This window comes from Chelon labrosus, assembly GCF_963514085.1.
Source record: "Chelon labrosus genome assembly, chromosome: 23".
In the NCBI taxonomy this organism is placed as follows: Eukaryota; Metazoa; Chordata; class Actinopteri; order Mugiliformes; family Mugilidae; genus Chelon; species Chelon labrosus.
The window spans coordinates 13,382,928-13,409,055 of NC_140356.1; the positions used below are offsets into that span (position 1 = coordinate 13,382,928).

At 43.3% G+C, this 26,128-nt stretch overlaps 1 protein-coding gene across 1 annotated transcript in view; it reads left to right on the forward strand.

Annotated features, from left to right (window-relative positions):
* iqsec3a (IQ motif and Sec7 domain ArfGEF 3a) overlaps positions 1–26,128 on the forward strand; it is a gene marked incomplete at its 5' end in the record, with an annotated part of 100,712 nt that overhangs the window by 57,010 nt on the left and 17,574 nt on the right. Inside the window, 4 exons of the mRNA XM_084573426.1 lie at positions 3,746–5,061; positions 14,652–14,813; positions 20,644–20,766; positions 24,802–24,968. Coding sequence (XP_084429552.1) covers positions 3,746–5,061; positions 14,652–14,813; positions 20,644–20,766; positions 24,802–24,968 — 1,768 coding nt within the window. The remainder of the gene's footprint in view (positions 1–3,745; positions 5,062–14,651; positions 14,814–20,643; positions 20,767–24,801; positions 24,969–26,128) is intronic.

A 26,128-nucleotide genomic window follows, 5' to 3' on the forward strand; every position in this document is an offset into this window, starting at 1 on the left:
ACACAACACTGTACCAAAGAGCAGACAAAGTTAGTATCTACCTGAAGACCATAGTGAAGTATCAAGGCGTGAAAAGAGAGATATTTCTCTAATGAGTTGGTAGTAGTGATGGGAAGTTCAGCTCTTTTCTGAGAGACGGCTCTTTTGCCACGGCTCCCAAAAAAGAGCCGGCTCTTTCGGCACCTGAGAAGCTCTTTATTTAGTATCGTTTATAGACTGATATTTTAGCCCAACATAACAAATACATATGGTTTGTGTGTTGATAAGCCCTTTTGCATTCAATGTTTTTATGAGAAGCCTAATAATTGTTTCATTTTGTGCAGTTATTCTGTTACAAAAGCATTCTTACTTTTGTTTAATATTTCAATAAAACTTGAATTGCGCAAATAAATGAACAAAACACTGCAATCAAATCCAGACAAGCAAAAACAGAGCCAAACTCAAATGATATAAATGTCCTTAGTGCATATTGGCATCGAGAAAATCGGGCTGATGCGACTTCTTCTCTCTTTCTTTCTTCTCTCTGCCGTCTTACTCAGTCAGCCACAGCGTCTGTCCCCCTCTCTGCTCTCACATAATGGTATGATCCTAAGTCCTCACATGTGATTGGCCACATGGCGTGCCCATCAAAACAAAAATAGTGGGGAGCTAGATGGGAATCGGCTCTTCTGATTCACTACCAAGAGCCGAATCTTAGAGCCGGCTCTTTTACGCATGACACATCACTGGTTGGTAGGGACCAAAAATAGAGCTAAAAGAGTGAATGTTGACATGCCTCAATTAAGTGGCCAGAAACCCAACTCCAAATTCATGTAAAACGCTTAAAACTTGGCTCTGATCCCCAAACTGGAAAAAAAGTGTTGTTTTGGATAAATTTATTAGTTAAAAGGAAAAACCGTGGTGGTCAAACACCCGATCTTTAGGACAGACTGTCCACAATGTCACTTCCAAGTGATCAAATGGGTTGGCCAGAGATCTTTAATCAATTTGCGTCTGTAAACACATTTTGCAAATAGTTCCAGTGCAGAGGTGCCCTAGGGTTAGAAAAACTAAACATGTGTTTCATTAGGTTGACTAATGCTAGCATATCAAGTCATGGACAGAGTAGTTGAAGCTAGAAAGCCAAGGAGTTTGGGTCAGTGGTGCTGCCTTTGTTTTGGCTTCCTTTGTGTATAGATGAATAAAATTTGCAATAAAGACAGGGCTACCAACACATCAGCATCCCCAACGCAATCCCTGTTAGCCTCGTATCAAAACCTAATCTACATTCTCCACTTTCTTCTTCCTCGCCACGCTTCCTTCCTCCATCCATCATGTCCCAGCTCGTCCTGCTTGCTATAATTCCATCTGAATGGCAGAGTGTATCAGCTACACACTCCAATAAAGAAAACAACGTGACCCAAATGCTTTATTCATCATCCCCGACCCAGCTTACGCAGAAGGCAAAAAACAAACAAGCTCGACTGCTACATTTAATCAAACGGCGCCACACTGACGGCCCTTTCTCGCACTCAAGGGCACCTCTGCACTGGAACTCTTTGCAGAATGTGTTTTGATGAGGGACACTTCTCTGAGTAATCAGGTCAATCATATTACCTCGGCCCCTGTCTTTTTAAAAAAAAAAAAAAAAAGCACAGCACAGAACAATCCAGATTAAAAAGTGATGAATATTCAGGCTGAGTTTGACCTGTCTGCATTAGCTGACGGCTGCAGAGAAGTCGCCATCAGCAGATACAGTAGAGCTGCAAACCAGCATCCTATTCAGAAAACCACCTTAATATTCTCAATACGTTTCACTCTGCACGCAGAGGCTCTGCAGTGGAATGTAAATGGAGTAGATAAGATGGATTTTCAGTGTCATTCCACTTTTCTAAAGAGCTTTGTATGTGATTTCGTTCCTCCAGTGACAACGACACAGCCTGCATCTTGTTGAACTAACCACTTATCGCAAATTGCAAACCCTCCAGCCGTTACTGCCTATCAGTGCTTTTTTTTTTTTCCTCGCAGAAGTCTGTATGAGGTGGTTCAGTTTGACTTTGTCCATGACTGAAGTGAAAGGAGATTAGCGGCTGAAAGTCACAATTTCATCCTTCTGGGCTGCAGTGACCATTCACTCTGATGCATTTGAATTGAGAGGAGGGGTATTTTTTTACGTGGACCAGATTAATCCTCATGTAGACATCACCCTGATACAAGGAGCTGCTTTAAATCCTTAACAGAGGGATCAGCAAGGATTTTGATCTCTTAGAATTAAGTGCCATACGTTGCTACGCATGACATTTAGATCATGTATATTTAATATATCTTTGTGTTTGTAAGTCGACACTGCAGTTCTTTCAGAGCTGAAACCTCCTCCACACTCGTGGCCATTAATAAAGCTATAACAGAAACAGAACTATATTCATTGATTTAGTCTGAATGAAAAGGATTTCAGAGCGACTTCAGAAGATAAGCGCTCTTTCTGGGCACTTCCAAAGATACCCACACCCCGATTGTTCTGGGAAACTCAAAGAGGTTTCATCCAGTGTTTGAGCTGCTGCCAGATGGGGAGGGCCATATTACATCTCTATCTATTTCCCACAGCATTTGAGCAATTTTTCACAGGCAAGATTAATGACTTGTTCGGCTTCAGACAATTTAAAGCTGGGTGGAGGGCCTCTCTGTGGAATTCACACAGATTATGAGCTCTATTTGTTGAGGAAATGAACGGTTTGTCCAAATGCCATGAGTCAGCCGTTGCTGTGTTCTTGCTCTCAAAGTGTGGCTTTGACAAAAAATTCAATCGTTCTCACTACGTATAGACAGGACCAGCTTGGAAAATAAAATTGCTAAGCCATCTGGGAAAATTAGAATTTGTATTTTTGGTGCTTTAATATCTGAATATTGCCAAGTCATCCAAAAATTATTTTTCACAGCCCTTTACATCTCTCTTTTTTTTTTTTTGTATTCCCACCACGATTTCTCTTTTAATGTCAGGCTCATTCATTTTCCATCCACACCCACACTTTCATGAGCTATTCACCTTTCATGCACTGCAGAGAGCTGAAACACCTGTAGTGCTACGGTCCACATGCTCCCTACTCATCGTTGCTTGAAGTGTGAACAAATTGTTTGGTTTAGTGTGTGGTGCGGTCATAGGGTTTGGATGCATTCAGTTTCTTATATTGCCCTTGCAAAAATACCTGGATACGTTCTGTTTTCTCTAGTTTTAGTGTGTCACCTAAATTAACCTAAAGCATTTGCAACCTGTTCTACGTCCAGTCGTCCCACTGGCTTTAGTGTGTAGTGCAGTGAAAGTTGGGTAGGTTTTTCACTTTCCCAAGCTCTGTTGTGGGATCTTCTTACTCTGTTCATGTTCTTTATGTGCCTCCTGGACTGTAAAGCGAATGCAATTTTAGGCTACTTTAACTAGCCGCAGCCAGAAGTATCAGATAGTGCCCCGCCCCCTGGGTAATAAAGTTTATTTCAGGCTTTAGCTTCTTACTTCTAACATAACCTTCCATGAGGGAGGGATTATGGGAGTCCGGGACAGCTGGCTGAGGACTCTGATCTTGTTTTTCCCCCTTTACGTATCTGTGTGTGTTTGTTCTGCAAATTCTAATTACCATTAACATGCCATCTCGGCCATTACTGGTTGAGTACAGTTAGATAAGTGTTCCTATTATTATCTTGTAAGTTCTAAAACACCATAGAATTTCCGGCAACTCATTACTTTATTTCTGTATCCCTCTTCTATTTCTTTTAGATCGAAATGTTAGAGCACAAATACGGTGGCCACCTCATCTCCCGCCGTGCCGCCTGCAAGATCCAGACTGCCTTCCGCCAGTACCAGCTCAGCAAAAACTTTGAGAAGATCCGCAACTCGCTTCTGGAGAGCCGTCTGCCTCGACGCATCTCCCTGCGCAAGGTTCGAGTGCAGAATACGGAGGGATTCTCCGCTGAGCGGGCCCTGGCAGAAGGCTGTAACTTGGCAGGCATCCCACTGGTACGCTCACCATCTCTGCCTGCCACAGTTGGTGGCACCCTGACCGACCTGGAAGACTCCTTCACCGAACAGGTCCAGTCACTGGCAAAGTCCATAGACGATGCACTTAGCAACTGGAGCTTAAAGACCATGTGTTCACTGCAGGAAGGTGGCACCTATCAGTTCAGTGCCGACTCCTTCAATGCAGCAGCAGCAGCAGCAGCAGCAACAGCAGGAGTGGGAGTAGGAGTAGGAGGAGGTGGAGAAGGAGGTGGTGTGGGAGAATCAACAGTTCACCAAGGCCCGGTGGATCCAAGTGACCTGTCCAGAAGTGCTAGCAAGCTGATGATGGCATTTCGTGACGTGACGGTGCAGTTTGACAGCCAGAACTTTCGTGTTTCGTCCTCAGTCCTGGAATCATCCACTTCTGTTACACTCGGCAGCAGCGTCCAACAAGAAGGAGCATCCCCCACTGTCACGTTTACTCCCATAACGACAAACTCCACACCGTCCTTCATCCCACCTGGTCCCTCACAAGAACCTCCTCCTCCCCCTGTAGAGGTCCCAGCTGAAACTATAGATCCCCCGCCGCCACCACAAGAACCACCACCACCACCCCCAGAGCCAGAGTTAGAAGGAAGCGACCAGGAGGTTGAATTTCCTGCCCCGCCTCCTAGTGAAGAGGAGCTGTGTGAGGAAGATCTACCTCCTCTTACCCCACTGGATAAGATGGCTGCCCCTCAAAGCCCAGAGAAGGCTGCGATGGTGGCACCACCACCACCAACAAGAGAACCCCCTTATGCCCCCCCACCACAGGAGACTGTAACGCTGGGAATCTCTCCTTTGGTGGAGCCACTGGATGTCAAGAGATGTGGCTCTGAGACGGCAGACAACAGCTCGGAGCAGATGAGCAGCAGCAGCACGTCGACAGAGGCTCGCTCGACATCCGAAGCCTCGTCCAAGGAGGCACTGCAGGCCATGATTCTCAGCCTGCCACGCTACCACTGTGAGAACCCAGCAAGCTGTAAATCACCCACGCTGTCCACGGACGTCATGCGAAAACGCCTCTACCGCATCGGCCTGAACCTCTTCAATGTGTGAGTAGTCAGTCCAGTTGTATTCATTTATGTTTAGATTACTGCAAACTTGTAAGCTATAATTAACTTTACTCAAAAACACACTAATGGATTGTGGATCCGAAATGTTAAGGTACACATTGTTTCCTCTTCCCTTCAGAACTAACCTGTGCCCAGAAATTTGACTATTTTTCTTGTAAGGTCTTAAATTCAGTCAGATTTAGTGGTGGAAATTATTCTTGAGAAGGTCAAAAAAGATGACAGCAGATATATTGGAAAGGATAAAGCTGTATACACAGCTAGATTTATGAAACCTGTGTCTCCACCTGTCCTCTAGGTGTACCTGAAGTTTGATGGTACCCTCTGGACCCAAAGAAAGCAATGAAAAACATTTTCCCTTACAGGTCCCCATTGTGCCGAAAGTGTAAACAGAATGAAGCCAAGCTAGATCCAATGTGTCTTCCTCCTTTTCACATAGACGCATAAGCACAGGGACTAAAACGGGTATGTGGGAAGATTGATTTGTAAGAGGAAATGAAAGAATGTGAGTACCTGACTGAGATGGGACAAGACAGTTAGGAGCAAGCTAACAATATTTACGGATGTACCCAGACATGGTGGTAATGACAGCAGGCTGAGCCTCATGCATTTCTCAGTGGCAGACGATGGATGCTGGAGTTGAGACAGACACCCTTTTCAGATAGCGACTATGCAACATTGATAGATTTGTCAAGTTGATGCACTGACGGCTTTGTGTCATTTAGACATGGGTGACTTTTCTAGCTTTATTCAGACATGACAGACAATTTATTCAAAGATCTGCACGCCCAGGGTGATATTTAAGACACTGTGCATGTGGAACAGAAAGACCAAGGTCACCGCCAGCTCTCTCAGCCCTGGAAATCTGCTTCCAGACACACAAATGTATTATTTCCCTTGACATTATCAAACGTTTTTAGACATTATACAGCAGGAAGTTTAATACATGTCTCCAAATTGAGAGAGAAGCTGTGGGCAATTTATGCAAGCAGCACAGCAGCAGTTACTTCATTGATCATTTAGATATTCTAATGTGATCTCACATTAGCCTTGTTAACCTCAATCCTTTTTCATAAAACAACCAGTTGAGCTGCACACAATCTCCGAGTTTACACAGAAAGTGACCTTACCACACTTACACGTTTACATTGGGTCCAGTACTATAGCCGTTTAACCTTTTAACCATTTAGCCAGCTACCTAAGCTAACATTGGCTGCGTGACTTGGTTACCAGGTGACTCTTTGTTTACAGGTACTTGTTTGTATTTTCGCTTTTAATGTCACTTTAAAATGTGTTTTTTATAACAAAACCTAATTTTAATGCTAACACCAGGTAACAGTTTGACCTAGCTGCTAACGTTAGCTTAAACTCTAATACCAAAATATGACTGTGCTGATTTATGTAGCCTATAACCCATAGTTTATGCTATAACCCCATAATATGCTAGTAGTGTTAGCTCATGAAGTAGAGCAGTGTTACTTAGCTAGCAAGCTAGCAAGCTTTACGTTAGTTAGCTGGATATGCTAACAGTTGCTGTTTACATTAGCAGAAAGGGGCACAAGCTATGTCGAAGTACCCTGAACTTTTCAATGCCACTAAATACATAAAAAAATGTTTAGTTTGAGGGCTGTACAATGGCACATTTTCATATAATTACCCACTTATTGTAGGCTGTAGTCTGCCATATTGTTTGTGTCCAAATTCTTAGTGTGTAAATGCATTTCCAAAAATCAACAGCCAACTTATAAAGCTGACATTGATTAGTGTGTGTCCAGAATTTATGTTTACAGCTTTTAAGTTGTTAAGTGAACTAATGCGCGTTCGATTTTCTAAGTAATGCTGCCTTTTGTTTACTGTGTTTATCTCCACATAGCGTTCTCTTGTGACTTGGTGCCTTGTAAGTGGAGATACCTGCTGTATGCACTAATTCCGCCCACACTCCCATAATGCAGTTTTTAAATGCAACAGCTGACGTTGCTTAGTGAATTTCCAAAATTTTAATTTACAGGTTTGAGTCATTAAGAGAACTAATGAGTGTCTGAGTTGCTAATTAAATATCAAATTAAACAGTTTGTTTAATGTTCTTGTCGGGGAACATTCACATCTGTGGGATGTGCAACCTGACTCCTCCATTCCTGCCACTACCCAACTCCCAACTGTGTTATTTCTCTCAGTGGCTTCACAAACAGTCAGCTGAACAAAAACAAATAAAAAATAAAATAAATCATGCTCTCTGTCTTGAGAAGCTTGTTTATGTTTGCTGGTTGCGGCTTTCCAGTTAGTTTCCCCTTGCTGTCTAGCGAAGAGTGACAAAGTCAAAACCAGATAAGAACTTCCCGAGACACACTGCGGACAGGTGCAAGGTACTTACACGGCAGCGAGAGATAGGAAGAAAAAAGTTGCCATGGTGACAACAGTGCATGGAGTGCATTGTCTGAATCTCCTGTGTTGATTTATTGAGAAAGACTCCTACTCAAGAGTGCTAATTATGAAACTAGTCTATTATAAATGATGCATATGATATGTTGAGTTTTTGACACACAAATGAAAACAAATGTTTAATTTACCTTAAGTGGGTTGACCCTTCACAGCAGCCCTGATTTTATGTGTTCAGCATTTCCCATTTAAACATGTTTGTAACCAAATGACTCCTAAAAATGCTAACCAGCCAACGGCACACTCAGGAGGAATTGATTAATAGGGAGATTTACCATATGCTCTATTAGCTTTTCACCCGTAGCATACCCTAAAGGATTTTACACCCCGCTTATTCTAATGAAATGAGCTGGACTCCCTGGCATATATAACAAGCTGAGCTCAATCACTGATTGAGTAGCTGGGTAACAATTCGTTCGAATGCATGAAGGATGAATCCAAAAGATAATGGCAACGATCCACAAAGCCTAAAATTCTCATTATTCATTCTGCTGTGAGTCGTGAATGTAATTAAAAGTTCTTTAGGCACAGTGCACCCCAGCACCAAGGGAACTGGGATGAAAAATTTCAGTCAGAGTTGGATTGTTTTTCTATTCCTGCCACCTCAGCCATTTCTCTAAAGCCTTTAGCTTTCCAAAATATCTTGCACCGGTGGAAAATTCACTCTGTTCCCTCGGGTCCAAAACCACTCCAAGATTTTGTTAAGATATTGCCCCAATTAAGCCATCTCACACAAATGCGGAAGATTGGAGCTCATAAACACACATTATCTTTTTGCTTATACTGCCAAGCTCTGCAGTGCCATAAAAGTGCAAATTAAAGCCAATTAACTTTGACTCAATGCTGGAGCGGGACACTGAAAACAAAAGGAAGAGCGAGCTGTGCGCTTAGTGAAGAATGAGTGTGGGGGGGGGGGGGGGGGGATAATAACCAGGGGAAATGCGCAAAGCAGAAACTGTGTTCACATCAAAAATACACTGCCTGGCCAAAAAAAACAAAACGTCACCACCTGGATTTAACTAAGCAAATAGCTACGAGCCTCCTATTGGATAATTACTGATGGGCTATTATCTTTCAGCTGACAACAAGTTATTTAACCCCAAATGATGCAATGAGTAGCTTTTCATTTCTTAAACAACCATGACTGAAGACACGTGGTCGTAGAAGAGATGTTTGTCTGTTTGGGAAGGGTCAAATCATTGGCATGCATCAAGCAGAGAAAACATCTAAGGAGATTGAAGAAACTACTAAAACTGGGTTAAGAACTGTCCAACGCATTATTAAAAACTGGAAGGATAGTGGAGAACCATCGTCTTTGAGGGAGAAATGTTGGAAAAAAATACTGACTGAAATCAAATTGAAGAAAAACAACAGTAGACCTCAGGGCTATGTTTAATAGTGAAAGTAAGAGCATTTCCACACGTACAATGTGAAGGGAACTCAAGGGATTGGGACTGAACAGTGGTGTAGCCTACAGCAACTGGGAGTTATGAATGTAACTATGGTTTCTATGAATGGCTTCCTCTTATGGTCAGGAACAATGCAGTAGAATCGAAGACGTGTCTAAGAGGAACTCTGGGGAAGAGCTTTAGTCTAAAAAAGCAAGCGATTAATGGGGTCACACATGTTAACAATGTTTGTGTTATTTCTTTCACTGGCAGCAGGGGGCAACAAAAGCTCTGCACCATAGCTTTAAATTACGTAAAGTGTAGTTTTAGCAACCAAAACAACTGTGTCCAAGTTCAGGTCAAAGTTTTGTTGTGGTTAAATGAGGAAATTCATTTCAAATATATGTCTATAGATGTTAGGAAATTGACCACAGACTCCATCATATTAATTAACATATTAATCGAGACCTCAGCTCCTTAACCTATGATTGGATGTTTTCATGCAATCACAAGCTTGGCATTGACACTTTCATTATTGCAAAACATTATTTTGTTGCTGCCCAGTTGGGTTCCTACAGTCCCTGACCCTTCAGTTGATGAGGCTGAGAAAATTGCCCCACTTGTTAAGAGGTAATTAAATCATTAAAACACACTAATTTTCACAGAGCTTTAAAAGGACACAATGAGAAGTGGTTAGGTGCATGGTTTTCTCTAGACAGCAGAAAATGCTGTTGTTTTCATTAATGGAAGCTGTTATGCTGCTACAACCCTGTCACTATTGCCAAGATAGGTTTAGGTGATTTACATCATTCTGCAAAATCTTGGATCACACCCAGTGTAAACACATTTTTAACTTCATTTACCCACTTGGGTTCAGGAAATGTAGTGGCAGTCCATTTTTAAAAAGGTAGAAGATTGGAGAATGTCGCTGGACCTGCTAAATACACACTTCTTCCATTGGCAACTAAATTATTGCAAATCTATTCACTAACCAAGTAATTTCTGGTGATAGTGATCTTGCAGGAGTGTGTATGTATCTTGTCCACTTTGATAGTTTCAGTCCAAACTTCAGGTCGACTGGATGTAGCATTTATCTGTTTGTGCAAACTTCATTTTTTCTACATATCTTTAGAGGGAATAGACACATTTGTAATGACTGTTTAACGACGGCGCCTTGTTTGATTACTGGGATCCGTGATTCTTTTCTAAAAATGACAGGTACGGGATTTCTGTCTGTTTGCAAACCCACTTCTCATACCTCTGATCAAACACCTTGAAAGATAAGCTGACTTTTAATAATTTGGCTTCGGAGGGAAGAGAGGGATAGAACGAGGAAGCAGAGCATAAAAAAAAAAAAGTAGACGGGAGAGGGCAATCGGGCTTGAGGCTTATTAGTTCCACCAGTTCATATCCTCACTTTAATACCTGCGCTGGTGTATCCTTTGCATCTTAAACAGGGCTGTTTGCTTTGGGCTAAAACTTAGGTATTGCTTGATGATGCGAACAAAAAAAAAAAAAAAGCTACACAAAATATGCACACAGGTTGTGTAAACTCTCAGTGTGTGTGCTTTTCTTGCAGCAGGAGGTCAATGCACAATCTTTGCACAGGGGGTGGAAAGTAAATTAAACAGGAAAGTTTTGTGTGTGTATGTGTGTGTTCACCAGGCAAGCGAGTGATGGAAATGGAGTGCAAAATCGAGAGGGAAGAAGTAAAAGAGACACAAAAAGGTAGCGCAGGGAAAAGGCTGAGAGAAAGAGCACTTGATAAAGTTTCCAGCATGAGTGTGGCTGGAATGGCAATGACTCCATTATGTGAGGAGAGTGTCAAGGACGTCGACACACACGGGGGGCTAGAACCAAACCTTCAACCCTGGACTTTAATGACAGATCCCCGAGTAGATTTCTCTTTTTGTATGCATGACTTTTCCATTTAATATGGCTCCGTTCTACACCCCATTAATTCATTTTTCTCCTTCATACATTCCAGCGTTGCGAGCGCATTGATTAGACATCAGAGCAGCTCGCGGTGGCTTCAGATCGACTCCCTATCACGCAGGAAAATGGGGCGCCATCGCAGCTTTGTGAATTAAAGAATAGGTGGCATAAGAGACGTATGAAGAACGGGCGTGCGAGAGAGATATCTAAATACACATGTCAAGCGAGGCTAATTAACTCAGCGAAGTTTGCCGGACTCCTCCAGAGGGATCCTGCACCTCCGGAGGCGGGAGCTCCACTGCGATGTGTGTGTCGGTATGCGCTTGTTTTTGGCGTACACAAACCTTTCTCTGTTTTAACATCCTGCCCCCGATGCTAAATGACCCAGCACATAATTACACACTCTGAAATCCAGATGGCGAACAGAGGAAGCCTTTCCAATTTCTCTTGGAACCCAGCACCTTTTTACCCTCATTTGCTTTGGATATTTAAAAGATAAGGCCAACCATATTGTGCTTTTTTTATTCTACGTACCTCAATTTTGCAAGCGGACCAACGCAGAACTCATGAACTGATGTCTGTGCAACTTAATATAGCCTCTACGCACCTCAGATGCAAGTGTTTCATCTCCTTTGGAGCATATCTGACAAAGCAAAAGAAAAAAAGGTTGCAAGCCGCTGCAACACAAGCCAGCCTTAGGAAGAGGAAATGCAGCCAAATCATCGTATCGCCGCCCCGGCTGCCTTATCAGCAAAAGCATACTTGACAGACGAGAGCGGCTCGGGCGAAGCAGCGAGTTCACATTAGTGTAATGATTCAGGGTTTCGAAGCGTTTACAGGTACAACACACAGTCGTGTTTCCACTCAGAGAAATGCACGGGGGCGCTAACCGGCCATCAATCTATCTCAAGTTCAGTAACGGAACCGTGCATGTGGAGAAATAGGCAACATGCAGCGCCTGACAGTTAAGCCCTCGCGAGCGCCGTAAAACACGGTTCCGAGGTGCGACCGCCGCACATCTGTCCATTAGCGATAAAATAGAGGGGGGCGATAAAAGCTGGCGTCCTGGAGGTGACACAGGGGGGCATATTTATGATGAGGAGACAGTCCGCGAAGATGGAAGCGAAAAAAGATTTGAAAAATGTGTGGGTGCAACAAGGAGAGAAGTGTGTGTAGAAGAAAGATGGCTAATTTTGGAAGTTGTCGTTTTAGCGTGACATCTGGGTCCCGTCTGGCGCCATTCCTGCCAAATCCCCTATTTTAAATGATGTCTCTTCCTGTTCTGGCTTGTGTCTAATCCATATGCCCTTCACATATGTTCTGACACATCTATGATTATGCCGTGAGCAAGATTAGGAAAGCTAAGTACATGGCCCGGTCCAAAGTTTATCATTTATGTTGCACGTTCTTCCAGCCACCAGTGACATTTCCCCATTTCCCATCAAGACCAAAGCATATCTATCTACAAATGAGTCTTTCAGCATTTGAACAAACAATCCATACGACGAGGACGGTCTCATTCTGCTCTGCGCTCATCTGAATCCTGAATCTCCTGCACAATTTCCCAATCTTCACCCCGCCATCCACTCCTGATCGCGAATAATAATCACCATGTGTGATCCATCTGTTGTTGGGCAAACATCAAATGAGCGATATCCGCCAGATTCATTTGGCGAGACATCACCTTCGGCTGAGAGGGTGCGCTAGAAGCTGAGCGCGAGCTGAGGCTGTCGCAGCAGATGCTTTCGGGCGAGTCCAGCCGGCACTCGGCGTCCTCGCTCTCTCATTCCCGCACATCTGCTCTGCCTGGTCCTCTTCCAGCCTCCTCCTCCTATCCTGCCCTTTATCCTCCCTTCACTTCCCCTCTGTCCTGCCCATGCCTTACTAAACCCATTAGCTGTGGTGCACACACGCAGCGCTCTTATGTAAAGTCTGTCGTTTAAACACTGTTAGGAGTGGGAGAGCTGTGACAATAATATGGTAGCCTCCTGACAGCAGCTATCTGCCTTTAATAGGGTTATAAATATTTTAGCTATTACTCCCCTGTTCATATATGAGTAACTTCTGGCATGCAGTCACCTGTTCATCATAGGCAGGGAAATACATTTGAAAACGATGATTCACAGAAACCTACGAGGAATCAGTTTGAATGGAAGTACACTTCATTGCTCAGCAATACAGATGTTCATATAGACTTACAGTGCGCCCTACTTGCAAGCATCTGTGAATGAAAGGGATCCTGCCCGTGGCTTTGCACGCTTTAGCTTGCAGAATTAAAGGCCTTTTCCACCCTCTACTGTGTATGTAGCGATGCACATGTGAACAGCTGCACACAGAGCTAGAAAACACACTTTCAAAAAAAGGTTGAAAACAGCAGGGGAGAGCTTTGAAGTCTTCACATGAAGCAGCTGGGAAAAGAATGAAACCGGCGCTGACAGCAAATTCAAAGATGTGACTACAAACGACACAAAAAGATGAGATACTATAAACCATGAAAGAGTAAATGTTTGCAAAAATGAATGAGCAGTCAACTGGAAACGCAGATATACACCGATCAGGCATAACATTATGACCTCTGGCAGGAGAAGTAAATAACACAGACCATCTCATGACAATCCAGTGTTCTGCTGGGAACCTTTTGCACCTGGCATTCATTCATGTGGATGTTATTTAGACATGTAGCACCCACCACCCCATAGCAATGACACTCAGCAGGATGCAGCCTGACACAGGCACACACACATGAAAAACAGCACAAGGTGTTGACCTGTCCTCCAAATTCACTACATCCCAAACTGATCAAGTATCTATGGGATGTTCCACAGAGGCCCCTCCATTCAACCCATAGGACCCAAAGGCCCCCACTAACAATATTCTGTTGCCAGACACCACAGGACACCCTCAGAAGACCCATGTCCATTCTCTGATGAGTCACAACTGTTTCAGAGGCACAAGGGAGACCGACACAATATTAGGAAGGTGGTCATAATGTTATGCCTGTATTACATTTATATAGCCCACAGAAGTTAAATTATGTTACACATAATGTTCCAACGGGAGCATTTGAGGGGTTAAAGCTGCAGTATGCAGTGATTATAGTGTGGATTAGACCTACACAGTGGTTTGTGTTCATTTAGGTACGCTCTTTAAATCACCTTGAAGCAACTTGACGTGGTTGAAGTCCATCACAGAGAACACAATGTCATTAAATTAAAGAAAGGTACAGACAGATGTCAAACTCAAGCTAATCGTGTGTGTCCCGCTGCTACGAACTCCGCTCGAGAGGAACATCAAGTCTTCGCTTACAAACAGGGATCCAGAGCGGCATCCCAAAGCAGCCAGCGCGACTCTAACAGTGTCCTCTAAATTTAGTGTGTGGAGCTTCTTCGTACTTCTTAATGAATGTTGTGATTCGGCAAGGGAGTGATTACAGACTCTGCCCTTTGTGTTTTAGCCCTTTATCAGCCTCAACCCGCAACATGCAGGTGTGTGCAGAGAGATCCCAACCTACCGGTTTTCAGACCAAGAACCTAATTACCACAATAAATCATTTTTAGTATTATAGTTTAATGGCCGGTAAGTTCCCACAGTAAAAAACTTTGCAACTTTGTGTCCATCTGTGCCACATTTATACCTTTTATACCCTTAAGTGCTAACCTGAGCAAACTGACTCATTACTGCTTCTTACTGTGGTTAGGTATGTTCCAGAGCAGATCATCTGTCCTTAATATTTCAGACAATTACACAGCTTCAGACCACTCCTAGGTCACTGACAAGTCATTCACTTTATTTTCTCTCCCTTTTTTAACTCAGAAACCCCGACAAGGGCCTTCAGTTCCTGATCTCGCGAGGCTTCATCCCGGACACGCCCATCGGTGTGGCCCACTTCCTGCTGCAGAGGAAGGGCCTGAGCCGACAGATGATTGGAGAGTTCCTCGGCAACAGCAAGAAGCCGTTCAACAGAGATGTCCTGGAGTGAGTGGCTCGTATCACACGCATGTGCTCTTATGTAAAGGCTGTGGTTTAAAGGATTTCGCACATCATTTCCTGAACTCGTTTTAGGTGATTCTCTTTGATAATCCCTCTGTTTTTGAGGGAGATGAGGGCTCGCCGACAACTACGGTCCTAGATTTGATAGCGGGTTTAGCAGGGGGAAAATGATATTCCTTTTTAGAGACAGTTTTCTTGTGGACTGATGATTCCCTGAACCTCAAACCTAAATGATAACTTCATCGCCTACAGCTGTCAAAGCTGTAGGCGATGATATATTTATATATATATTTTGCATTCTTGTAAGCAAGCTTGAAATAAGCTGAAATTGAAGAGTCATGATACAGCAACTTGGCCCCTTATCAGATTCAACTTGTAAATGTTGCATTAGAGAAGAAATGACAAAGGCTGACAAGTATTTCCTGAACTTTGAATATATCTTGTACCTGCATTATCTTATCAGACAGATAAGTAAGAAACAAGGAGCAAGTTAGCTGCCATCTGATAGTGTAAATAAGCTACTGTCACCTCAGGAATGTATGTAATATGTAGGTATTTGCACAAAGGAGCTTTCCCCGAATCAAGGTTTGTGCATTGATGTTGTGTTTATACTTATTTATAGTCCAACTTAAATTAAATAGCATTATATCTGCTAATGGATGGATTCTAGACAGTCTAGATAGCTAATCAGCTGCAGCACATTAAATAGCATGCTAAAGTATTTGCAGATGTCACATTGGTCCACTCAGATTCTAGTGAGTCTTCAGATTCCCTGCTAACTGCGCACCGTCTTCCCGTGACACGTAGGCTACAGCACAAGTTTGTTTACCTACTTTACCCTCGTTCCCTGCGGCGTACTGACGCTCTGGCTGTCTCCCCGCCACTGTCAGTCAAACACAGACACAACACGGCCCACGGCTGAGACAAAAAAAAAAAAAAGAGCTCTTCATAGACTGTATTTCCTCAAAGGACTCTCTTTTATTTCAATAACACAAACGCTATTAATGTGATTTCAGGGGGAATGGTTGGAGCTGAAGCAGCGGAGGCCGTCGTATCCTGACTTTTAATAATATACAAGATGTCGAAACCTTCACTTCCCGTGATTCCCATATGTAGAGTTCTTGGTTAGACCAGACTGGGTCCAGATTGGGTCTTAAACTCCCAGCCTGAGGGCCACAGTGGGCCTTTTAGATCTTGCATAGAGTAAGCTTAAACGCCAAATTTAATAACTTCTACAATAACACCGGACTCAAACACCACTTTTTTTTTCAGGCTCTTACTCAATTGATCTAATAATATCAGGGTTACTATTTCAAAGTTCCTCCAGAGTCACAGACACATTCGAGTCTGAATATTTTCATTTATTTGATGTCAGACCATTATGAACCACTATGTACTTTTCTTGTGTGCACAATAACTCAAGAGCTTCACAGTCCTCGACATATTATTAAGTGAGAAGCCGTACTAATTTGGACTTTAGTTAGAAACAACTGCCTGGAACGTTTAAGCATTTAGAAGCAGTACGTAATCGACAAAAGATATGTATGTCTGCCTTCGACTTAAACCTCTTAATAAATGTTTGTGTCGGGAGGGAATCCATAAATATTCATTAAATAACACCATTTATTAGAATTTATTAGACAGTTTTGTGCAGCAGAATAGAAATAAAATCCTAAAAATCCCAGACAAAGCTGGGGATAAACATGAAGACGTTGTAACACACGCACCCATTACTCACATCACCCTTTAAGCTTCATTCCAGGTCATTAACCTGATCGGCATCGTTTGCTTTGTAACTACAAAGGCCCCTTTTCCCACCGTTCTCTCCTTGGCACTTACTTCCATCTTTCAGCACCTAATTGTCTTTTTCATTCTATTACATTCCCCTATTAAGCAATTACGAGGACATTTGCATATCAGCTCCACCACGTTCGTTCTTTTAAACTCGTTTTTTTTGTACCGGAGCCGAGAACACACTTTTAGTTCTTGCAAGGTCAGGCAAACACGACAAAGCACTCTCTGCCGAGGTGTTCACCCCAGGTCAGCTTCATCTAATACCCACATATTCTTAAATGGTCACCGCCACGGTTGCAAAGACATTTTATTAACAGGATTATGCTCTTAAGGCTTGAAAGTCCAGTTCGCGGGGCAGATATATCCTCGGCGCAGGTGACATTGGGATATATAGACGTATATTTTCCCTGCCTGCAGCAGTCGAGCAGCAGCCCTCAGCAGAGTGGAAGCGATGTTGAAGAGGAACATGATAGGAAGAGCGCAAAGTGTGTGTGTGTGAGGGCACTTCCGATAAAGTGTAGTCACAGGAGAGCCGGTGAAGGATTGCAGTCTAATGTGAAAATCACTTACGGTGATTTACTGAGCCTGCGCGTGAGCGTGTGACTCCATGTGTGTAGGCTTTGAACGCACGTGTGCCTGCGTTTGTGTGATTATCTAGAACCTGTCGATCTCCCGCGCTATTGAATCCTCCCTCATCCCCCCCTTGTAAAGAAAAGAGTGGCTCGTTCTCTTCCCATTTCTCCGAGCATAAACAAGAATAGTTAAAACGTCTCGAGTCAATTAAGCCAAATTGTGGTTATAGATTCGGGTTCCGAGAAAATGTGGCGCCCCAAGGACTCATTTACTGGTAACGTAGTGTAGTTGTTTAGCATGAAATATGGGATCTGTTTTCATCCCGTCATCTGCTTATTGGCTGCTCAGAATGTGCCTCCATCTGGCCTTCTATTTCTTTTTATTTTGTATACGCACGCGCGTAGCTTCCATCGCAGCTTTGCAGACAGATGCGTCTCTTTCCCTGCCAAGCGCCGTATACAAATCAACAAAGTGTATCCGTGATAGCAGCGTGTGCGTTTGGGTGCACGTGCATATTCTTCATTATATTTGAGCGTGTACGGTGGGGGAGAGAGTTAGAGAGATGGGAGCGGGAGGATGGGGGCCGATGTACTTAGGCTAGAGAGCATCTCGTCTGACATTACATAAACAAGGAGTGACAGCCGGGAAGGAACGAAGAGAGAGAGGTGGTGGAGCGAGGAAGTGAGTCATGAGGAGGGCGATCAGAGAGGCCCGACAGTCTAGAGAGTAGCTCCAGAGGACTATCAAGTCAGATTTGCTACGCGCTATAAGCTTAACCTTTGGAATCATTGTGCGAAAATACTTGTAGGTAATAATACATACACACCGAACCACGATAGATTTGTTTGTTTGGGTCGTGATTCAGTCCGCATCAACGTATTAGCCTGATTGCCACATAAAGGGCTAGGCTAAATTATAGAAAGTTAGTTGTTGATAGTCACTGAATGGTGAGAAAAACAGGGCTGTGCAGTGGCAGCGTGGAGGGGGGTGACTCCAGGACGCTGGAATTCACTGTTAAGCCTTCTTGAGGTGTCGTGGGCCTAACTTAACGAAACATCCGTGAAGGGAGGTGCCCACTTGAAAACCCCAATGACATGCTGCACACTGCTGTTGACTAGGCCAGGTATCTCATGTCTTCATATTGCTTGGTAACGATATTTCTTTGTTTTTTTTAGATTGTAGGTTTAATCATCATATCTCATGACTGTAGGTTTGTTAGGGTTTCTCAGTTGGACAGGGCCTCTAAATGTGTTTTGCCTGGGATTATGGCACAAGGAACTGTAACATCTAATCCTGTGTATTAACGAATGCATCGTTTGACTTTCTTCTAACTGTTGAAGTGTCGGCAATATTGTGATTATAAGCCACCTGTCCAAAACGCGCAAGTTACTTTACAAATTCGAGTGTCCTCTCTCACGTTAAGCAAGTAGACATAATGGAGGGCTAGATAGTTGTAGTAGCATTATGTGAGGCAGAAGTAGCAATGGTATTAGCAACCACAAAAGTTACTATTGGGGCAGGAACCTTTAGTACCACCAGTAGTGTCATCCTCGTATTGCAGCGGTAGTGATGAGACAGAACCACTACAAATGCCAGAAGCAGCCCAGTCACCAGATGATATTAGTATTAGTAGTAGAAGTTTAAGTAGCAGCGATACTATAAGTAGGAGAGTAGGTAGCCTGGAAGCCAGCCCCTCCCCCGCCCCAAAAATGTTTGTGTCAGAAAGTTGTACTGGAATCACTCCACTGGGAACTGATTATGCTCTGGCAAAGCTCTGACAGGCCAATTAAATTTGTTTGGCCGAGCTTTATGCTGCGAAGGACAGAGGAGTAGCAGTAGCATAGTCCACATATACATAATCTGAGCATTTCTTTACAACTAAATGGCTCTGATTGGCTGTTGGACAATCCAGTTGTGTGCAGAGATGTTTGGTTCTCTGTACTGGTTCAAACACGCCCCATAATAAAATTCAAATTGCGTGTTACCAGACTTAAAGTATTGAGTATGGTTAAGCTAGGCTGGAGAGTTGGTATATATCTCCCAGTAGCTATACACACTAAGCTGAAGGTCGGCCATTTGCCGTAGTCACGCCGTGGGTGAGTGTCTGCGGTGCTAGTTTCTCTTGTTTTTCCATCTTAGTAAACCAGTGCAAAGTGTACAGAAGTCATTCCACTACAGAGATAGTTTCACGACAAGCTAGCTCCTTCCTAGCTTCTTAGCCTTACAGCTTCCCCCCTTTCCAATGACAAATGCAGACTACTGCCACCTGCTGGTATGGGGGAATTATTTCCCTTAACGCAAGGTGCGCAACGAATGTGCCCGCTGGCAATTGGCTGTCGTCTTTGTGATGTGTTTGAGTGCAAATTTCTGGTCCAGACCGAGACGACGTAAGATGATATCCCAGCCAGCCTTTGTTGCTGGTAGTTCTTTGATCTCAGTTTGGTGCGTCTGGGCCTTTACACTGCTCTCACTGTGAGCAGATTCTGCTGCAGTTTCATGTTATACGATGTGCAATACTGTAGACTCAGCTTTTTGACTCCTTTCTGCTGGAGCAGCATGTGTCACAGTCAAGTACTCACCTCGTTAACTCGCTTTGTTCACAGTAATCTATCTTAATGTAGAGTGTGTGCGTGCATGTACGCCAGTGTTTCCTGCAGTGTACAACAAACAGAAAAAGATCAGAAACAGGAGGCGATGTCTTGATGCTACTGTGTGTATTGAGGATTTTCAGATCAACTCCACCGTCTCTCTCTTGAACGTTCTGTGCCTAACCCCCCCCCCAAAAAAATGACTGATAGCAAAAAACTAATTTATCTTGAACTACCTTGGTTTGAAGTAAACCACACGAAAGCCAATCCCGAACGAAGAAAAAAAAGAGACTTTAATTTCATAGCTTGATTAGGATTTCACTTTGTACCTTGACAATAACACCTCACATCAAAGCAAGGAAAACTTTTAAAACCTCCCATCCCGTTTTCAAAGTCACCTTTCACTTCAAACCTCATTTCACCTCCAAATTGCCCACGTTGTATTTATCCCCCCCTGAACTCACAGGGCGGGATATTTTGCTTTTTTAATTAAAGTCATTAAGCGAGGTTTGTCAGGTAATAGGAGGATTTTCAGCTCTGAGAAAATTGTGTGTTTGAGTCTTGGCAGATGCGGTAAAGGGGAGATAGCCGGGGCCCAGTCTTATCCCTGGTGTCCGTGCGTGGCTAATACCTGCAGTGAGCAGAGTGGTGCTGTGACTAGGAAGCAGATGAGTTGAGGCTCCTGAATTTTTTATCTTGGGTGTCCGTTCACTGGTTCATACAGCCCACCAGTGAAGGGGCAACCACTACCATCATACTGATATAGTGCTATGCGTTTTCCCATAAATTTTAATGTGTTTGTGTCCTCCTTTTCCCCTGCTTTCGCTTATCTCCTCCCTCCCCCTCTCTGTACGCCACAGCTGCGTGGTGGATGAGATGGACTTCTCAGGCATGGAGCTGGACGAAGCACTGAGGAAGTTTCAAGCCCACATTCGTGTCCAGGGAGAAGCTCAGAAGGTGGAACGTCTTATAGAGGCTTTCAGGTACTTTTTATCTTTCTCGCCGGTATTGGATGGGGAGCACGTCAGCCGCGGTTTCCAAAGGATTAGAGATACAGATATCGGCCGCCAGATTTAATTATTTTCAGCTTTGTATTATAACACGCCCGTCGTTTTGGCCCAGCAGGCAGATTTAAACACAAATATACCCATATGTAAATCAGCACAGAGGCACAAATAAAGGAACAAACACCCACATTTGAACTAGAATTCAAATGTAAATCATTTTAAGTTGCATGTTAGTTTTCTTAACACCATCATTTTCAGCATGTACCCACTGGTAGCAGTGCAGAGTGTAGGATTTTCAAGCTTGGTGATTGGATATTTCTCTGGATTTCGTCCAATGTGTCTTTGAAGTCGTGGTTAACTTCTCATCCAGTCTTTATCTACACAAGCTCGACTCTTCACTCCATCAAATAACCTGATATTTTTCTGCTGCAGCTCCTTTTTTTTTTTAGTTCAGATTCATCCCATAGATTTTCATGTCCAGACAAATTGTAAAAAGACTCAGAATGCAAATTACATAAAACTGTCAATGGGGAAAAATGAACAGGACTTGGGAAGTGAAATAGCTTGTCCCTGCTTTCTAACTCTATTGGCAGTTCGCTAAAAACCCCTGCGACTCTCCACTCCAAGCTTAACAGCTTTTTGTGCTTAACAGTAACAAAGTCTGTCAGTAGTTCTAAAAGATAAAAGAGACTAAGTCATTGGTATGTCTTCACGTTCTCCAAAACCAAACCGTAAAGTGTTTCAGTGAAGCGGGGTTACTTAGTAACCACTCAGTAACCATGATTTATTGCCACAGTCAAGGAGCGTTTCACATAACATCTTTGTTTGTGGGGCCACATAAACGTATTTAGCTTTTTAAATTCTCTTTTCACACTCTGGAAGACCGTGCTAGCTTGCTACATCAGCGTGTTAGCTGAAACTGGCAGTGGCAGTTCTGCTTTATTGGATTTGTGAAGTATACTGTTTAAAAATGCAAACAAAAATGCATAAATCTAACCTCCATTCTTTAATTACATAAGCTAAGCAGGGTACCGAGTTATTTTACAATTAATTTTATTCTGCAGGGATAATTAACTGGTGACAAGCTGTCAAGTGTATATAAGAACCCTTTTCAAGCTTTTTTGTTTAGAAATTCAGCTTTAAATATTCAGTTGTTAGAGACGGCTTTTTTTTTTTTAAACCAACTCATGAAGCTAACGTTTGTTAGCTTGTTGCTAGGTACTGCGGTTGACGGACTCCGTGGTTTTCAACGTGAATTAGCCTGCTGAACTCAATCAAATGATTGAATTATAATAAATGAGAGTTAATTTCCCACATTTATCACTCTGAACTGCAAATACGCCAGTTGAAAATAAAAAACTTATTAAGTGTAGTAACAGAAACTGAGAGTTGCTGGGGGCTTAATGCACGGTCAGATGATAGGAAACAGATTTGACCATGTATGACTAATTTATTAATATTAAAAAAAAACTTGTTGTGCAGAAAGAACAGATGTTAGACAGGAGCTGAATATGAATATTCATCATCTTGTATGTTATGCAAATAACCCTAATTTACTTTGTACGGAAATGTAAGAAAATAATCAAAAATTACCTCTGGGCTAGATTTAACTTCCAATGCTTTTCAGTGCAATTTGCAAGTTTTTTGATGGTGAAATAGTCCAGCATAAAGTGGCAAGCTGAGAGGTATTTTTCTTTCTTCAAATGTAAGTCCCAACCTTTTTTCCAGGAGGACCGCTGGGCCAAACATTCATGCAAAGAGGGAACACAAAAAACAATGTGATTTAACCAGACAGCCTGCGCGCAAAAAGAGAAACATGCCGGAGAGGTCGAATCACGCGAATCTTTTTACACACTGTGTTTCCTTTCTGCGTGGCCACACTAAAAAATGTTGGCAATTCAGTCCCCATCTGAAGAGCCAGGCAGCGTGTAATTCTTGGCCACAATTTGTGACAGGGTGACAATTTACGGTGCAGCTGTGGCGCTGTGTGTTAATGCTCAGTGTTTGCCGTAGCCCCTCTGGAGTAACCACCACCTGTCACCGTTGTCAAGGTGCCCAATGAGGAGAAAAACGGCTGCATTGTCATAGTCAGTGGGCAGAGAGGTTGGCGCTGGTAGTGTTTGGCCATCAGGCTGGCTCTGCGTGCTATCAGGAGCGGGAGAGGGGATGAAGAGGAGGAGGAGGAGATGGGAGGGTGTGAGGAGACGCGAACTGAGAAAGGAAGGAAAGAAGGGGAGGGAAAGGAAAGAGGGAAGATGGTTTATAAATAACCAGCGTTGCGTAACCGCCACTGCCTCTCTGTGCCTGCCTCTCCTGCTCCTGGGCTTTGAAATGCCTCCAAACACACATACATACACAACAGAGAAAGAGAGAAATCTCCAAAGTAAGTGAAGGGGATTTGAAGCAGCAGTGAAAAAGAGCGAGGGAGGGGGGGTGAAAGGGAAAAGCAGCCAGCAGCCTCGGTATCTGCTGCGTCAGTCTACTAATGAATGAGCAAATATGAACCGGCTCCCAATGCCGCACATATATTTAGCATCTTTAGCCACTAATACTAACACCACCTAATTTTCTGCTCTCTTATATTACAGTTATCACAGATAAAGATCATGCTGCACGTATAATTTTGCACTAAAATCTGTCTGAGGAGTATATAATGATTGATGGGTTACACCATCTTTAGCAACGTGCAAAAAAGGCTTAAATTGGTTTGGGGGGGACAGCAGCGAATGCTAATTTTGAAGGCTGGCAAACCTATTCAGTGACAAGCACCGTGTGGCATTTTACCCTCTCATTTTGTTTTTCGGGTTAGTCATGTTTCCACGCCTTTCTGTGCGGAGTGAGCGCACACTCACAGAGCAGCCCAAATTGAGGTTTTTCACCGCATGGTGCTACATTAGGATTCACAGACGAGGGTGTAATTATTGGTTGCTGTCGAGTCACGGTTCTCAGGCGTGAATGAGCATCTGTGTGTTTGTGCCCCGCGATTGTCACGCTATAGCGAAAATACTGTGGGGATGCCATGAAAACATTTCGTTTAAAGGTACAGAAATATTTGCTTTGAATTATCTTAGCGTTAAAACCGGGTGAACCTACATATGCGCAGCAATGTGTGTCATTACTCAGTCCCACGGAGACGTTAGGTGCTAATCATGCAGCTCAGCGGGTCTGCAGAACAACTCTGCAGCCTCATTGAGGAAGAGATGACTGATTAAAGTCTAAATACACCTTTGCATTATCTTCTTAATCTGTATTTAACTTTTCTGATTGCTTGTAAGCTGTGGCTGTTGTGTCCTATTATTCATCCCCCCCAAGTATCGGTGCATTTCACAGCGAGAGTTTCTTAAACGCACCTACTATATATGCAGACATCCAAAGTAGGCATCAAATCTTCTAGAAGTTAATGGCGTCCTTTCTTTACTTTTTGGCTTTTGGTCTAGGGAAACTAAATCAAACCGCTCCTGTCCTCTGTCAGGAATTCCTATTTCTTCACTCTGGCATGAAGACAACTTGCATAAATCCGGAAAACCCCAAGTTCATAAATGACTCAAGCTAGGACTTTGCCCATTTCTTTGAATTTATTGTCCATTTACACATGCTACTCAAAGATAATTGAGCTCCTGCATTGTTATTAGTTTTTTTTAAATGATTGAAAGAAGATAAACGTCTTTGTTTTCAAATAAAAACATTCAATCCAGTGGGCGAAACGTGTTCATACAGGGAGAAATTGTTCCGGCAGAGCGTGCGCAACCTCGCCTGCTGTGAAGTTCATTGCTGTTGGGCTGATGAAGAGATGAAGCCACGAGCAAAATTAAAGCGATAATTCTCATTTCAAAGGGAGCTTGCACCTCGCTTTTAAGGAGCAAGGGATGTGTGGAAGACGCACATCTTCATGCATCTAATCTTTGTCCTGACCCACACCCATCCCTCTTTATACTCTTGCCTTCAAGACCATCTCTTCTTAAATACATTATTTTCATGTGTTCTCTCCCCACTTATTGATTCTCCCCACAGCCAGCGCTACTGCATGTGTAACCCTGACGTGGTGCAGCAGTTCCACAATCCGGACACCATCTTCATCCTGGCCTTCGCCATCATTCTGCTCAACACCGACATGTACAGCCCCAACATCAAGCCCGACCGCAAGATGTTGCTGGAGGACTTCATCCGCAATCTGCGAGGTAAGGGATCAAGCACGGTTCGGGCTGTGGGTTGGTTATGGAGCTAATAATATCAACATCATGCAAAGCAACCGTCACTCCCACTGAGGTGCTTTGCTGCGTCCAAATCTGTCCAATCCTTAGGATAGGTGAGAAGCATGACTAATAAGGAAATATGTAACATTTTAGGAATTTAGGAAACCTACTATGCTTTATGCTACCCTATAGTGACTAAGGCGTAACGGTACACACAAGTCATGGCTCGGTACAACGGGAAAAGGGCAACAAAACGTATAAAACTAGCTTTTTTCTTTTATTTTCAACAGACACCAAGTGACTGAAACAAACTAAAAACCACCTCCTGTTATAAAAGTAAAAAATAAAATTAAAAAACACACATATCGGGGTGATGCCGTCTTATGTGAGTTGGCCTGTTTGATGTGTTTCCAGCGACGTACCGCACCTCTGCGAAACGCCGTTGGCCGACAGTCTTTCTCTGGTCCACCACTCGCGTCCCATCGCCATTATGTTGCACCGGGAAACCAAAGTTTCCCTCACTGGTGTTTTAAATGAAGCCGGCGACTCTTCCAACTCCACACTCTCAATTACTTTTCTTCTTTGTCTGTTTTTCGTCTTCTGTAGGCTAATGACGTTTGCTGGCAGCTACTCACTCAGACGTATTCGCCGTATGACTGCGTGCACTGAACTGTGACACTGCGGGACGAATACAAATACCGTTAAACCCCTAGTAGTGACACAATATGCTTTTGGACAGTAGTAATTCATACTTCATAGATCTATTGAAGAACGCAGAACTCTTTGTTGTGTCCGCACATCAACAACTGAGAGTAGTTCCTAGAACATTTTTAGCTTCTTCTTCAGTGTTGGACTTTGCCCAGGACAAGAGGAACCTCGGGTGACTTAAGTGCATGGTGATTGGTGCATAAGAGTACATTGCTTGGTCAGAGACCTGAATACAGCACCGGAAATCGTCAATAAAGAAAACAACAATGTGTACTCACTGTCAAAACGCTAACTCTGCAAGTGATGAACAGTGAAGTCCAGGCTTTACTTACCCTATGTACTGAATGTGCAACGTATGCAAACCTTTATGTTAGCTGGGTAAACAACCTTAACGTTAGCCTTAGGGTTCCTCCTCCAGGTAGCTACGCTCAGAGAGT